The 16,834-nt window shown below is 37.6% G+C and overlaps 1 protein-coding gene across 1 annotated transcript in view; it reads right to left on the bottom strand.

Annotated features, from left to right (window-relative positions):
- SV2C (synaptic vesicle glycoprotein 2C) overlaps positions 1–16,834 on the bottom strand; it is a 95,480-nt gene that overhangs the window by 13,480 nt on the left and 65,166 nt on the right. The window contains exons 4-11 of the mRNA XM_086770534.1: positions 13,955–14,088; positions 13,708–13,797; positions 9,262–9,372; positions 6,966–7,054; positions 6,432–6,596; positions 3,498–3,631; positions 2,064–2,267; positions 1,005–1,164 (exon numbers count right to left, since the gene is read on the bottom strand). Of these exons, the coding sequence (XP_086626660.1) occupies positions 1,005–1,164; positions 2,064–2,267; positions 3,498–3,631; positions 6,432–6,596; positions 6,966–7,054; positions 9,262–9,372; positions 13,708–13,797; positions 13,955–14,088 (1,087 nt within the window). The remainder of the gene's footprint in view (positions 1–1,004; positions 1,165–2,063; positions 2,268–3,497; positions 3,632–6,431; positions 6,597–6,965; positions 7,055–9,261; positions 9,373–13,707; positions 13,798–13,954; positions 14,089–16,834) is intronic.

Genomic DNA, 16,834 nt, shown 5'->3' on the forward strand with positions numbered 1-16,834 from the left:
AGTTGCATCTCTTGTTAGCAACTAAGTCTTGCCTAGACTTGTCAGCAAGGCATCACGCATTTGTAAACTTGAAATATTCTTCACCATATTTGAAACTTCTAGTGAAGGACATAATGGATAGCACTGTGATAGAAGAAAGGGTGCGCTGTCCCTTGGAAGTAATCTGGGCAATTTTACATAAAATTCATTTAAGGAGGGAAGAGGGGAGGAATATCCCAGTCTGTTCAAGAAAATGTGGCTTTTACATTTTTACACTCAACAGACAACAGCATACGACTCAACTGTCCTTTAATCTATTAAGTGACATAAGATCAGCATTAAAAAGTACCCTGTATCTGAAGAAAACCCTAAACCCATATCATCTAGCAACAATGCTTGTAGAACATGAAGATTGTCCTGAGTTTTCCTGCAAGAGTCCTGGAGAATTACGAGTAGTGCTTGACACATTTTTGTATCTGCTAATACTGAGTATGTACACTCCTAGAGGCCCTGCATGCAAATTTGTAGCAGACTGATTAACAGCTCAGCATGGTTCAAGCCCACAATCTCTTCCAGAAGATGCTGTTCAGCTCCAGATAGCAATTTTTATTATCATCCCCACCATTTCACAGCCAACAGACAAATGTAGCTAAATTGCTGTTTTGGACCAACTACTGCCTTCACAGCCAGTTGCACTAGGGGAAACCATTCCATTACTGTTTTCAGAAATACTACTCATTAGCTGTGCTTTAAATGAGAGTAGCAGTTAGACCTCCTTTTTTTTTTTTCATCTGAAACTACATCTATGGTATTTTCCTGATTAGGTGATACTTGATGTGAAATACATAACAAATAGCTCAAAAATCCTCTTTTTTCCCCCTTGCTATTCATAAGAAACTGTTCTTTTGGCCTACTCAAAACATCACTACTTCTGTAAAGCTAATATATAACCATACCTATTAACCATTTCTGCTGGTCCATAGAGATAGTGTCAGTGAGGGTAAGGGAGGTGTATTTGCACATACCTTCTGTCTGTAGGATACAGCTCCACAGTAATGACATCTAGAGAGTTCCATGCTGAGATGGTGAGGCCGTTGTAGAGGCACAGCATACCTATCATCATGGATTCACTGGTCCCAAACCAGAGGAAAAAACAGCTGATGCCAGAGAGAACCATGGAACCACCTAGGTATGAAACAGGGGAAACTAACATGAAGTGGAGCTGTATTTAAAGAATTATCTTTGTTTGTTTTGTCAAATATTTCTATGCACACAGTGCAGCTAAATAACTGATCCATATATTTGAGTTTAAAACTAAAGAGACCTCTTCTGCTGGTAAGATTAGTCAGGAAGACAAACGTTTTAAGGGGCTTATAGAAAAACATATAACTCCTCAAATATTAGGATATATCATAAAGTATTATGCTGGAACCCTCTCTGAACTCCCAAATCAAGCTGCCTGGGGAAAACTACCCCCATTGTTCCTTGTTCATCATGCAATTACATGAAACTCATTCTTATATAGTAGTAATAAAAACACTGAGTAGGAATTGCATTTATATACACATATTCTCCCAGAAAGCTACATAATGAACTACCACACAGTTATTTAAGTAAACTGAAAACAGATTTCTTATTGCTGATAATCCACAGGAGATATCTTTCAGCTGTGTTACTTTGCAAAATAGATAACAGGCAAAGGACTGCTGACTCTTAGGAGGAGCAGCTGAGGGTCACCTGTGCATATTTTGCTTTCCTTTCAGCTGGAGCAAAGAGAAGACAATGGTCAGCACTCTCCAAAATCTCATCTCAAATGCCTAAATAATGGTCTTGTAATATCAGCATGGAAGAGCAATGACTAATAACATGGCATGCCAGAACTTGTTGTAGAAGCCTTTATTCCTAGAGTTTCTAAATTGAAGGCTTTTTAAAATGACACTTATGGCGCCTCATAAATGAAGTGTCTGCAGAAGGAATGTTTTGCATCTCTCTGAACCAATTTTTTTTTAAAAGGAGAACATACTACCTTATTAGGAGAGCCCTAGATTTTGGTGTTGTTCCCTGTTTTAAAGTGAAGTCCCTACCTAGCATTGTTAACCGTCCAATTCTATCCATCAGGAGAGCGGACACAATATTGCCTGGTAACACTGCCAAAGTTCCCAGGAAATTAACAAAGTAAATCCAGTAGGCACTGTAGTCGTCATCGAAAGAAATCTGGCATCCTGTCCTGATGTGGAAAAATGTGCAATTTATCAGTTCGCTGTCAACAAATTTATATTGCTCAAGATCTGTGGAAAGAAGAAAAAGAAACATTTCAGCTAACAGCCAAGTCCATGTGCAGCTTTTGATTAAAAACATTTCAGGTTTAGGCAAACTTAATGACAACTCAGAGCTTTCACTGCTTTGTAAAATGGGACTAGTTATTGCTGTTAGTATTGATATCTTCTTTTCTTAATAGAAAAATACGCAAAGCTCACGAAAAAAAACAAATAAGGCCTGGAATTAGGCAAGTTATACTACTGTATTTCAGCTCCACTTGGACTGTATTTGGTTAAGGCCTTTTATGAAAGACCTTTATAAAAAGCACTGCATATCTGCAGGTTTCTATCACGCGGTCTTGCTTGGTACCAGACTTTCTATTTCCACACCAGACAGCCTTTTAGATGAGACTACTGATCATGCTCAGTTTGGTTTGACTTCCTTTAAAGTGAAATGTTCCTACAGAATTCAGATTAAACTAATTTTCATTTCTGAGAAGGCCTTGTGGTCTTCCGCTCAAACACGGATGACTTACTACTACATGCAATCGTTCAGGCCATTCTTCTTCCAACACAATTTCGGCTATCTCTCCCTATACTTGCACTTTCTTTCTGTTCTTTCCGTCAGTCTTACAACCCTGAATCATGCATACCTTCCTTCCATGCTTACTCTGAAGCCTAACTCTATCGCTATTACAATTGCTGGAGTTATGGCAAAGAGGTAAGCAGTGCCCCATTTTTCCAACAAGCTTAGTTGGCCATGTTCTACTTTCAGTTATGTTTTATTAAACTGAAAAAAAAAGAATCCTATATGAAAATACACATTCCTATTTTTGTTACAATGCTTAGGAGAGTGGCAATGATTACAGATAGGGTAGTTTGAATCTTGAACTCAGATTCCTATGTCACAGCAAGCACAACGAACAAAGTACTCCACCAGTCACATTTAGACTACATAAAAAATACACTACCTAAAGCTACCAGTAAAGCAGTAAATATATTTTCTCTTCTCCAGACTTAATCTCTTCAGAGACTATTAAAATCAAAGAGATGTTTATTGTTTGAGTCAATATTAGGCATGTGGGTGTGATCCTTTCACTTTTCTCTTATAACGCTACAGAGGCCTGTTGCTTTTTATATCTTTTTATTCCCTACAGGAGAAATTCTTGTATGCCTTATCAGAAAACCAGAAATTATAAACATAAGATGAGAACATAAAGCTGAACAATGGATGTTCAGGGTTTTTTTTTATCATAATACCTGTGTTGTGGAAAGTGGTATTCACGAAAGTACAGTTCCTGAAGTATGTGTTCAGTGAAGTAATGTCTTCAAACACACAGTTCTTAAAAAGTGAATCTTCAAAGGTTACTGATTTGAACTTCATCATAATAAACCTGCCCAATACAAATAATTTCTGTCAGTCTATCTTCACAGGTCAGAATGAGCAACAGGTCAAGCTCATGCAGCTATACATGTCTAAAAAATTTCAGCCCCAGTAAAAATGATTCCTTAAGGGCATTCTGGAGACGTAATTAATGATTAGCTGATTCTAGAACACTGTCATTCAGAAAAAGCATTAATAAGACAAACAGCTCCACACAGTTACTGGGCACAACTAGTAATACAATTTTTTGATAATATTTCTGATATTACTTGTCCTTAACCATCAACCAAAATCAATGTCATGATATTCAGGTAGTAGCCTTGTAAAATCACTATTACTTGTAATTTGACATTACAGTCATAAATTGGGAGATCATGCTCCAGAAATTCAGTCTCTTGGAATAAATAAGCACCTGCTAGTACCAACAAGCTGGAAAGAAAGTGTTTTTAAAAGAACCAGATAAACAGAATGGGCAGCATGTCAAGCTCAAATGCAAAACATACTGATCCAAGCATTAAAAAATGTTTTTGCAAAACAGTTTAAAATATGAAAACAACATTGATATTGACAGTTATACAGCTAGATATCTAACTGGAACTATGTGTTTGTAACTGCTGTGTCTATAAATGCAGTTGAAATTACTGTGTACGTAAAACAGGTATAAACAAATTGTCTGTAGCTTTTCTTACTTCTGAACATTCTCCTTCCTACTGACTCTTATCTCCTAAGTCTTTGATCACGACTGTCAATCAAGTAATTAATAGAAAAAGTCAATGACAAAGTGCATCACTAGCAGTAACTTTCTACCTCGATGTTTACTTGACTAAAACAATGCTGTAAACTTTTTTTTTAGTATAATTTTAGCAAATATCATAATGATGTTAAAAAAAGACATCATTATTTTTGTGACATCTTTTATTTCACATGAAGGTGTGGGAAAAGTTACATCTGAAAAATGTCAGTTTTGCTGGCAGACTTCACCCAAAGTGGCAACAGTTTGAAAAGCAGTGCTTTAATTGTTATATGGCAGTTAAGAGCTGTTAAAATGGAAAATTACCCTTCTCTAATTAAACCTCGTGTGACTAAGTATTTTTCTTATTACAATACTAATAGTAGGAATAGGAACACACAAAATATACTTCCTAAAAAATAGTAGGAGTTAAACTCTCTTGCCAATAAAGTTGTTGGAATCACATCTTTATAAGAAAGGAGAGCAAAAGCTAATTGTATTTATCACAGGAAAGGATTTACTACCTAATGAATTCTTCTTGTGCATTGGTCAGAAGAATGGTGTTTTCAGCCCATTAGTTTTAGTTACTATATAATTTCTCTTTTGTGATAGACTGATTAAAATCAGGTTGGTACTCAGTATCAACTCATTATCCTTTTTCATATAGCACTTTCCCTTTAAAAATGTAGCTTAACTCCAGAGGAGAACAAAGAAAATTTAGCAATTAGATTAGTCAGTTGAAACAGAAATGACAGACTATGTGTCCTACATTCTTCTGATGCACTTTTAAACTTTGGACAGGAAACATGTTCTGACTATATTAAAATTGGTGTTGCAATGATTTGAGTTAAAATCCAACAGCAATGTAATGAACTAGAAAGTCAAGTATTGATGTATCTTGTAGTTAAGAAAGAACATGGAGAAAACATTGAGGGTGAGTGGAGCATTGAAATTTTTTTTGAGGAAGAATATCAAACGAGTTCATACTTCTGTGGAAAATGTTCTGTGAATCTCAAAAAACTGTCAGAAGCCTATTAAATTTGCACATTTGAAAGAGGAAATTAGAGTTTTAGAGTAGATTAATGTTAGATTTAGTGTTCTACAAGAATTTTCAGTTTAAATTGATATTTTGGTTGACAGAGTGCTGTCAATTACTACTAGTAAATGGTTCTTTGCTTTTAGGAGAACGTCTGACTCCTGGAAAGGAGCGGAACTCGGAAGCGATGACTAGTTTAAAAATGAGATAACTGGGGGTTTTGGTCTGCAATGCATAAACCTTTAACTGTGTCAAAACTCAAGTTCTTATAAAAAATAATTGAAAAACCCCTATATTACTAAAATTAATTTTATTCACCTAGATACAGATTTTCCTATGGAAATAATAATTACTTAGTACCATGACTTCCAGGAGATCATTCACATGGTTGCTCTGTGTATTTCTTAAGAGAAAGCAGATATCTAAACCAGCTGTGTTTCATTTTTCCCTAAGTTATCTAGTTATTTGTAAAGTTCAGACAAAGCCTTAATATGTTTGGATTCAGTTAAAAAACACAAAAGGCATGACCAACGTGTTGCTTCCCATTTTAGAGCAGTTAATACTTTTTACTGATTTACAGTAACATTTAACTTTTATTTTTCTGTTATAAGATTCTCTCAACCTTCAGTGTTTTCACAGAAGCATCTTTCATCAATATAAGAAAAGACCTGGCAACAGAGATGAAAGCACATCCCTCCCCAGCCTCCTACAATATGGCTCATGTGTTTGGTTTGAAAACCTTTGAATCCCACTGTGAAAGGAAGTATTGTTAACTTAGGCTTTTTGGTCTGTTTTTCAGGATGACAAGGAAGCTGAGTTTGCATGGGGGATCCTCACACATGAACCACGAGGGCATGTACAGGTCCACTTCTCCTCATGCTCCACAAGTGACAGGAAATGAAGCACAGAAATAAACTCCCATTAAAAAGCAATAAAACCATCTATCATTAGCTAATGGATAAAAATATTAGATTATTAGGACAAGCTTTTAAAATATGCATTTGTTTATTCCAGCCAAGTCAGGATATTAGGAAATCTCTAAACCTGTCATTGATGTATTCTCCATTGCTGTGAATCTGATTTTCCAGTGTGAAGTTGAAGACGAAATGTGAAACCTCCTCATTGTGGAAATGTTTCACTCGGGATGCATACTCGTCTGACTGCAGATGTTTAATGACATCAGGAAACCAGACAGATAAGCCATAGTAGCTGTGAAAAACAGAAAAAGGTCAGCCACCAATCTCATTTGTTTGGAAATCTGTGTGAGGTGAGGACGACTAACTCCCTCGGCCACTTACATGATGGAGCAGTTGCTCTATCATAATAAAATCCTCCATAAAATAAAAACATTGAAATACACTGACACCTGAAGATGCCAATTTTCTGAAGAAGATAGTCTTGATGAGTCAGGCTTGCAACCAAGAATGGACTAATCAATAAATATAACATTTTGTGGAAAGATCCTGAATAAAACCTTTCTGAATAAAAATGATAATCATAGTGACAGAAACTTGTGTGTAGATGATTGTTCTATCTGTCAAGTCTATCAAAATGGTTTAAGATCTCAACCACTCTTACCCAAAAGACAAGGTGAACCACACAGCTGTAAGTTTGATTGTATTATCCTTCACTGGGTAGTTGAAGCATCTCATAAACGTCAACCAAATCTGTAAATCATTAGGAAATACATTTATTTTAAAACACACTTTGGACAATTTTGTTAAATGATAGAAGCTTTTTGGTTCTGATTTGCTTGCTTCCTCAGAGAATCAGAGATAGCATATCAGCTCTTTGGTACTGTTAATCTCCAGCAATAGCCAGGTTCTGTGACTTCTTGGCTTCTTCTCACAGAATCATAGAACAGTTTGGATTAGAAGGGACCTTTAAAGATCACCTAGTCCAAGCCCCCTGTGATGGGCAGAGACATTTTCCACAAGATCAGGTTGCTCAAAGTCCCATCCAATCTTATGCTGAGCATTTCCAGGGATGGGGCATCTACCACCTCCCTCGGCAACTTCTCCAGTGTCTTTATCACCTTCATTGTAAAAAAAAATTCTTCCTAATGTCTAATCTAAACTTATCCTCTTTCAGGCTAAAACTGTTATGCTTTCTCCTGTCACTACAGGCGTTGGTTAAAAGTCTCTCTCCATCTTTCCTGTAAGACCCCTTTAAGTATTGAATGGTTGCAAGAATGTCTCCCTGGAGGCTTCTCTTCTACGGGTTAAACAACCCTGTTTAGAGAGTTGCTCTATGAGCCTTTTGTCATAGGAGAGGTGCTCCATTCCTTTGATCATCTTTATGGCCCTCCTTTGAACTCACTCCAACAGGTCCATGTCCTTCTTATGTTGGGGGCTCCACAGGTGGATGCAGTACTCCAGACGGGGTCTTACCAGAGTGGAGCAGAGGTGCAGAATCACCTCCTTTGGCCTGCTGGCCATGCTTCTTTCAGTGCAGCCCAGGATATGGTTGGCTTTCTGGGCTGGGAGCACACATTGTTGTCTTATATAGATTTTTTTATATGCCAATGTGGACCATGTCCATTAATTCACCCCTGCTCTCATCACCTTAAGCTTTGCTAATCTCTAGGCAGACTCATTTCACTATCTCATATAAACCAGAGATCTTGTCAGAAATGTTTTATTCTCACTTCCCAGTATGACACTGCTTTAAGTTTAGACAAACTATATTCCATAATTCAAAAAGGACACACTCAGAGTTTGATCTATCATAACCTACCACAGCTAGAAATTTGTACTTTAACTATAAGAGGAAAAGCTGGGACTACCCCAAGGTCAGAGATGCTACAGCAGAGCTGATTGAGAATAGTGTTCTCCTCTCTCTCTTTCTCATCTCAAGATTGTCCCCTCCTTTTAAAGAGAAGAGGCAGTCTGTCCTAGGAAGTTTTAGCACGCATCACGCAACAAGGAAGGTACTCTGGCCCAGGGGCTAGTTCAGTTCGATGGCAAGCATATGAAGAAACCAATCTGTAACTCATTTAAAGCTGATTTAGTAACAAGGCCAAATTATAACATTTCAGTCTTCAGCTGCTCAATATTTGGACAAATAACCATAAAAGTAGACACTTTCTGGATTATTTTTCTTTTTTCATAGGGAAAATGCTATTTTTGAAGCCAAGCAATTTTGTGACAACCCTTGGTTTACAACACTTCATTACAGCTCTGAAGAGCTTCAAGATGCTAGATTTTTAACAGCTGTGAAAAGCTGTTTTTTACCTTTTTTTTAAAGTTAATGAGACTTTTCTCAATTTCATTACAAGGTTCAAAAATACTGCATAATTTTGGTTTTGAAAAAAAGTAAAACACCACACAGATCACAGTCCCAGTGAGCTTGTATTAAACTCTCTGAAATGGCTGTAATGTAGATTTCAGTAAAACATTTGACATGCCTAAAAATACATGCAGATATGATGCCTTATAAAGGTTTTATTGATATTCATTACAAAATTTATTATAACTTTACCATTTGTAAGCAATATGGTTGCCTCAATTATCCTGCTGATAATTTTTCATGTCATCATGTGTCACCTCATTTAATAGGTATATGGATATGCCTATGGATATGCATTCTCAGTACATATTATATTGTGGTGCCTGGGAATATGGCTATGTAGCTATCACTTGTGTCAAGATCAACACAGCATTTTCCTCCTTAGAAGTCAGGACCAACCTCTGTGTTTCACCTGTACCTCTTCTGGGCCAGGAAACCAGAACCTTACACTGGTTCCTGAATCTCCCAGTTGCATGGAAAATTCAGCATTGCCACTATCACCAGCACAAGCTCAATCAATCCATTCCATTTCTGAATTAAAAAGAAGAAAGGTGATCACAGAATAAACAGAGATGTTGTTACTTACACCATATAGCTCTGTGCGAATTCTAACAAAACACCTCCTGTACCAAGTTCCTGTATCACTCTCTATTTCTATGAGCTCATCTATCTGCTTTGGAGTTTTGATTCTGTTAACCTAGAAATAAAAACAGAACAGCAAATATTTACATTTTCTTGAATCATTAACTGCCTGTTAAGGAGTATTGGAAGGTTTTAATAAATGCCATAAACTAAAAATGAGAAGATTTCTAGTCTACACTAGAAATGCTTTAGAAATATAAAGGAATAGTAGCACACTCTAATGCCAAAGTTGCTTATGTATGCAACTGTATTGGAAAAGCTCTACTTTTAAAGCATGCAGGAAATCCATTTCCTCTGACTGAAACAAGATGTTACTGTCAGGTTCTGCTAGAGTGTTGCTGTACATAGCCATAATGACACAAAGGATAAAACATTATTTAAACCCTCACTTAACCATGTCCAGAGTTTGCTATCAAGTTGTTTCTGAGTTGCTATCACAACACTGTTGAAAGTCTATTCATTAAAGACACAGTAATGAAAACAGAAGTATTTGAAATGTTGAGAATTAATAGTTGAATAACATTTTTCTTTTATTCTCATTTCCTGTGATTTAGACAGGGAACTCTCTTTGTCTTTTGGATGTTGACGTTAACCATATTTTTTAATGAAGGGAGAAAAAGTTAGATGAAATGATCTGGAACCACACATGTTATTGTTGCTACGAGCAATCATCTACTTCATCTAAAGTGAAACGAGTTAAACAGACGTCAAGGAAAAATATAGAATTACCAGTGACAGAGAGTGTTGTTGCCTACAATGCTAATTTTCACTTGCAATCTCCTGTGTAGGAGAACAAGAATGTGTTATATGGTCTTTCCAGACACAGGATCTGACAAACTTATGCCATTGTATGGTTTTGGTTTTGGCTTCTTCTCTCGTCCCAGATCCATAATAATATTACAAAAGGCAGTGTACTCATACACAATTTATTTAAAGATAAGACAAATAGAGAATTGAAAGAAAATAAATAAAATGGGGAAAGGGACTGACATATAAGGAGGGAGAGAGCAAGAGATTGAGTGTTCAATGTTTGGCTGCAGTTTCTGAAGGTAGCAATAACTTGTGTTACTTCATAACAGAATGAGGACACCACCACCCACAGATGTATCATAGTGGATTACTGGACTTCAGGGAATAGCAGTATTGATGGTAAAGCCCTAATTTTCAGCCCACTGCTTTTACAGTGTACACTATTTAAGATGCATCAGCAGCCTCATCCCGTGAACAAGAACAAACAAAAGCCCACTAAGCGGTTTTAGCTATAACCATCCTCATTTCTGAAATACTGCAGCTCACTGTCTGGCCAAACCATGACTATATCAAAAGCCTATACCCTTCTCGTCATGCCTCTTTGAATAGCAATAATCCTGTCCGCATTATTCCATTCATTTTACCCTTTTCTTAAACTGCTTTTGCGAAACATGCTGTACAAAAAATGATTGACATGAATCCTCCAAGATTATTTAAGACCTCATACATGCAGACATCCTCACATGCCACACCGCAAAGGTGTGCCTTTTGAATCACTTTGTATAAACCAGTAGGCTCAGGAGCAGCCTTTTCATGGTCCTGGCCACCTGACCCATTTGCAGCTGTGGAGGGTAAAGGAAAAACGTATATATCCTAGGACCAGTGTATGTGACCGGGGACAAAAAGCCCCTGGCCTTGATGGTTCTTTAACATAAGAAAAATCCTATTGAATCACGACAATGGTCCATCTGGACCATGCAAATTCAGCTGTCAGTATATGAAGAATGAAAGGAAAAACAATAAAGAATATCTATTTTAATGAAAATCAAACTTCTGTTTTAAAGCAATGGCTAGAAACATGCAATGTTTTAATTTTACAAAATCACAACATGTTGCAAAGGAAAATGTTTGTAGTAAAAAAAGATTGATTAATCCATGGCAATGAAAGAGTGGAGAGAATTTTGGTTTTAAGGATATTGATTTTTTTTTTTACTTAAACATTTAAAACAACAGATCTAATGAATGTGCATTTTAAGGACCGAGGAAGGTAATTAAGCATGTACATAAATGTTTAACTTGGCCATAACAGAAGATACTATCAACTTACTATCTCTATTAGCGTCACTGCTCTCAGAAGAGATTTTCAAAAGTATTAAGAGCCACCACCTCCACAGTCAGTAACTAGAATACATCCATTTTGGAGCTGCTAACTCAAAACCATCTGTTCATCAGTTGATACCTTCTCTTCTCTAAAGATTTGAAAGTAAAAGCCTCAATAAGAGGAGTAACAAGAATAAACATGTCTTGTGAAAAAAGCTTCTAGGAAGAGATACCATCAATATACCATGTTATATAATATATAAAAGGAAAGCACACTAAAACTATAGCCGTAATTGAGAAAAAGTTACACCAGCTGTAGAGTTAGAAAACATATTATCAAAGTATATCTGATATAGCTGGTGACATGAAGCAGAGGAAAACGCCTAAGTCATAGAATCGTACTGGATGAAGCAATGGGGTTTAGGAAAGATATATGAACAAATTACTGAGACAAAATGTCACAATATCTAGGAGTAACTTATATTGAAAAAAAAACAAATGGGAGACTAAAAGGATGTCCCAAACAAATTATGCATAAATTCTTTGCTTTCTGGGTTTTATAAGATTAAGTGCTGACACTGTCCAATTGGGAGACAATGCTTTTTCTAATCGTACTAATGCAAGCTAAAAATAGGACTTCTTTACATGTGTAACCTTGACATACAGTACAGTATTTTTAATCCTTCAACTCCTCCATGTCTGGAGTTGAGTTTTCCCGGTGTTCATGGCAGAAACTGTCAAAAATTCCAAGAAAGTGATGGCTTTTCCTTGTTCATGACTTATCCATGGCTGAACAATTAACAAAAATAGCTATAAATAAAGTGCTGAGTTCAACATGGTTTAGTGTCACATTTTAACAACCATAAAGAGAAAGACTTGTTAGATCAGAAGAACTGGAAACAACAAGCATGTGCTTTGTTTTTTTTCTCTATGGCTGCTTTAGGATGTGATTATGATTACGTCAAAGTGATGTGAGACTGTGGCTGATCCTTCCTCCCACCTTTTGTCCCAGCACATTTCTGTCTTCTTCCTTGTGCCTAAACCAACACTGCAGGGGGACAGGGTCTGTGCTATGACTGACTGTGCAATCAGTAAATGAATATCAATGCTGGCAGAAGAAATACAAAGAGTGACCTGGGGCAGGCGTACTCTGTTTGAAAGCAGCTTAGATCAGCAAGAGCTAATTGAGAAATTACGCTCTAGCTGTATAGTGTTAGGCAAATCCCTTTACTCATAAATGAAATAAGAAACTAAAATATTAGATAGGATTAGGGGTAGATCACCAGTGTATCAATAAATGTGGATTTAACAGGATAGATGTGCTAACCAGCCTTCTTTCAGGCTAAGTATAGGAGTTCTTGAGCCTCCTTGTAGAAAAATTTAAATTGAGGCAATGGAAACTATATTCAAGGCAATAAACTGCAAGTCTCAATGGAATCATGTTATATGGTCAGCTGGCCATTCCTCAGGACCACCTGCAAATGCAGAACTTTTAAGAGGATTTCTTAATTGAGTTATATGTGCATTAAAGTAAGAAGAAAGCCTCTGGAAGAGGAAAAACATCCCACATATGGTTCTGAGAGGGAGCAGAGTGCCAGCAGTCCTGCAGCACAGCACAAGACAGAAAGGCAGACTGGATTTCAAAGCAAGAAGAAATCTTCTGCTGTTTGGCCATACTGTATCCAGGAAGACAAAATTGCTGTGTATATTCTTCATAAATAAGGAAGATGCCATAAAAAAGTCCCACATCCGAATTGTCGATTTATCCTCTAAATAGAAACCACCCATCAATACTTGACTATAGCCTTAGAATTAGACCTGCAAGTTAACAAGATGCAGTTGAGCTTCCAAGATATTTTGAGAAAATTAAATGTCAGAAATTACTATTTCAGAGAAAGGCAATTTATTCTTAAAAATTATTATTTTAGTGATAGAAAATGAAAAAATAATTTCAAAAGCTTTAAAGATACAACAGCCAACTAATTGGTACTTCTATGTGCCTACTGCTATTATTAAGGCTGAAGTAAACTTAATAACTAAAACACAGATGGAGTCTATTAAGTGTCTTGGTACACCAGAGAAAATTATCACACTGTGGGCTCATATGCTCAAGAATCTGCTGGCCAAGGCTGGTATCTTAACATTTGCTGTACATATAGCAATTTCAGTAGGAATTAAATTCTTATATGTAGGTATTTAGAGTGCAAATGATTAGCTTTGTTATGCAGAGTATTAATATAGATTGCTTAAGCCCTCCAGACCTTGCCAGTCAGTAAGCTTGCTGATGTGCTAAGCAATTAGCTTTAAAAGCAATACTCACTGTGAAGACTTTCTCAGGCTGACCACGAGCTCGCATGTTCGTGTCATGAATTTGCTTGAGTATCATCCAAGCTTCATCATGTTTTCCAACCTAAACATTTGATCAAAAACATTTAGACAAAACATACATACAGATCAGGATATTCACTATAGTCACTGAACAATCTTAACGTCTGTTATATAGAGGTCATGATGTAAACATAGAAATAACTTTGACTGGAATCTAAAAACCATTTGGAAAGTTGTACCTCCAGCAAGAATCGCGGGCTTTCTGGCATAAAGGTGAGGGCTACCACAGAAGAGACACAGGGCAGTGCGCAGACGATCACAAATACTCGCCAGCTGTGGAACTGGTAGGCAGAGCCCATGCTGAAACTCCATCCTACAAAAGCAGAAATTCACAAAATGTAGAGAAATAAGGAGTATTGTACATGGAAGTCTGCAGCTTCTTGGATATGTAGAACGATACTTGTATTTAAATGAAACCTAACTGATCTCTTCTACTTCCATGAATGTCAATGATTTCACAAATAATCTTACATTATGAATTTCAGCCTCTTGTATGTGAGTAGTCATGCTGGAAAATGGCCATACTATGCACGGTGGGAGACTTTCTTATGCAGGGATGAAGAAGCCTCTTTCAAATCTCTTAGCAAAATCTGCAGGAAGGTAGTTACACAAACCAAACAGGGACACCATCACCACATGTAAGAATATAGATACAAAGAAATGGGTTTGCATGGATATTAATTTTACAACCTTCCTTATTATTATGAACTTTTTCTACAAAGAGTTAATTCCAATAGTCTTAATAAGAGTCTCCTAATGTAATACAGTGCAACACATAAATAATTTACAGTGCCTAAATCCTGTTTCCATCTTGTTCCACAACACTATACCACTCCTTAAATTCTGTTAAAAGTAAACTGACACTTGTCCCCTGTGCCCCATAACTAGATGTGCAGAAAAAAATACTCAATATTTAAACTTCTGTCCAAGATAAGCAACCTTAACACTGAAGTAGGAAGAGAGTTTATGATTATACAAAGAGATTTTAAAAAAAAGAACAGGAGAACAACTCTCCTCATCTGAAGAAAAACCTGATCTTGAGATACATCTGAGTCCTGACTAAGAACATGCTGTAGAAGCCATTGTTAATATATACTGAGAAGAATACAAAAAGAAATATTGGAAAACCTGTATGTGAAACTGCAGGGCTGGTAGTTCAGCTTTTTAATAAAATATCTGATTGTTTGGTTGCTAGAATTGTAAGAAACCTAAGAATGTCTCCTAAGAAAGAGAAAAATATTATTTGGGTAACTACTTGGCTTTTTAGTCCAGCTTCAATAAAGCATAACTTTTGAAGTAAAATTTTCAAGGATAGCTTGTTAAAAGATGAGGGGAAGACAAGAATAATGATAAAGGACAGAAGATGTTACTCCAAGAAAATGGAATCCTGGCTAATGAAACAGCTGACGCCAGACTAATCTGATATGTTTCTTTGCTAAATGATATTTCTAGACAAAAGACATGGTTAATTAAATCTGTCTGGATGTCAGTAAACAACTGGTACAGCATGGTACCAAATGGCCTATTAAGTACTTCAAAGGAGATATTTATCTGTTAAATGTATAGTGTATTTTGGAATGTAAAGATCTCATGCTGTGGATCATAAAGACATTCTTAGGGAAAAAATCCCTTCTCATATTAAAGCACTAACATAGTACCACATAAAAAATACAGTCAAACCATGATTTGTTCTTGACCTTTATCAACAGCATGGTGAATCATTTTGGTCTGCAAACTTGGGAACCTGTTTTTTCTGTTTTCCTACGAACTTTTTGTTTGTAGGAGACCAGAAATGGTAATCAGCTTGCTCTACGGCTTCATTTAGCCCTGCCATCTTTACCCCAGGAAGACAGAGGTAAAATCAATGACAGTGTTGGCAAAGATCTTGGAATGCCATGTTACTTTTTTCTACATAAGGCTCCAGACAAACATACTTTACCTCTCTGTGTTGGTTTTGTTTAGTCGCATTAACAACAACTCGTATCATCAGAGTGTTTTTATCAACATTCTTCACATACGAAATCCCAAACACATCAGCTACTGAGAGAGACTTCTGAAGTCAGGAAAGGGAGCTACAGTGGCAACTTTTGCAAGAAGCTGCTCGAAGTTTTCCCTTTGTCTGGTGCACTCGGCTGGGCCTAGGGCAGACCTGCTGCTGGCCAAGGCCGAGCCAATTGGTGACAGAATGTTACAGTGATAACACCTCTGAGGTAATATATTTAAGGAGGGGAAAAATAAAAAAAAAAAGAAAAATTGAAGAAGCAGAAGTGCAGGCAGTGAGGGGGAGGCTCGGGCCTTGTGGGCCTTGCGGCCCTCACCCTCTGGCCTCCTGCCAGGCGGCCGTCTGGTCCTGACTCGGCCCCCGCTTCTTCCGGCTGCAAGAAGTGGAGAGGACATGAGATGTGAAGAGAACCTGAGAGGCATCTGCCTGAACCCATTGTGGAGAATTTCTGGTGAGAAGAACGGCTGCAGACGCCAAGGTCAGTGGAGAAGGAGGGAGAGAAGTAATGAAGCTCCTGGCCAGAATTCCGCTGCAGCGCATGGTGCAGCCCATGGTGGAGCAGGCTGTGCCCCTGCAGCCCATGGAGGCCCATGGAGGAGCAGAGATCCACCTGCAGCCCGGGGAGGACCCCACGCAGGGGCAGGCGGATGCCTGAAGGAGGCTGTGGCCCATGGAGGGCCCACACTGGGGCAGCCGGTTCCTGAGGGGAGCCACAGTGGAGCAGTTTCATGAAGGACTGTAGCCCGTGGCAGGGACCCCACACTGGAGCAGGGGAGGAATGTGAGGAGTTCTTCCCTCAAGGAGGAAGGAGCGGTGATAAAGCAACAAGTGATGAACTGTCCACAACCCCCATTCCCTCTTTCCCCCTGTGCCACTTGGTGGGGGAAGGAGGTAGAGACAATTAAAATAAAGTTAAGCCTAGGAAAAGGGAGGGGTGGGGAGAAGTTGGTTTTGTTCTCTTTCTCCTTATCCTTGTTTGGTTTTATTAATAATAAATAAATAGTTTTCTCCAAGTTGAGTCTGTTTTGCCCACAACAATAACTTCAATGATCTCTCC

Source organism: Chlamydotis macqueenii, chromosome Z, assembly GCF_036417535.1.
Source record: "Chlamydotis macqueenii isolate bChlMac1 chromosome Z, bChlMac1.mat, whole genome shotgun sequence".
Lineage (NCBI taxonomy): Eukaryota > Metazoa > Chordata > Aves > Otidiformes > Otididae > Chlamydotis > Chlamydotis macqueenii.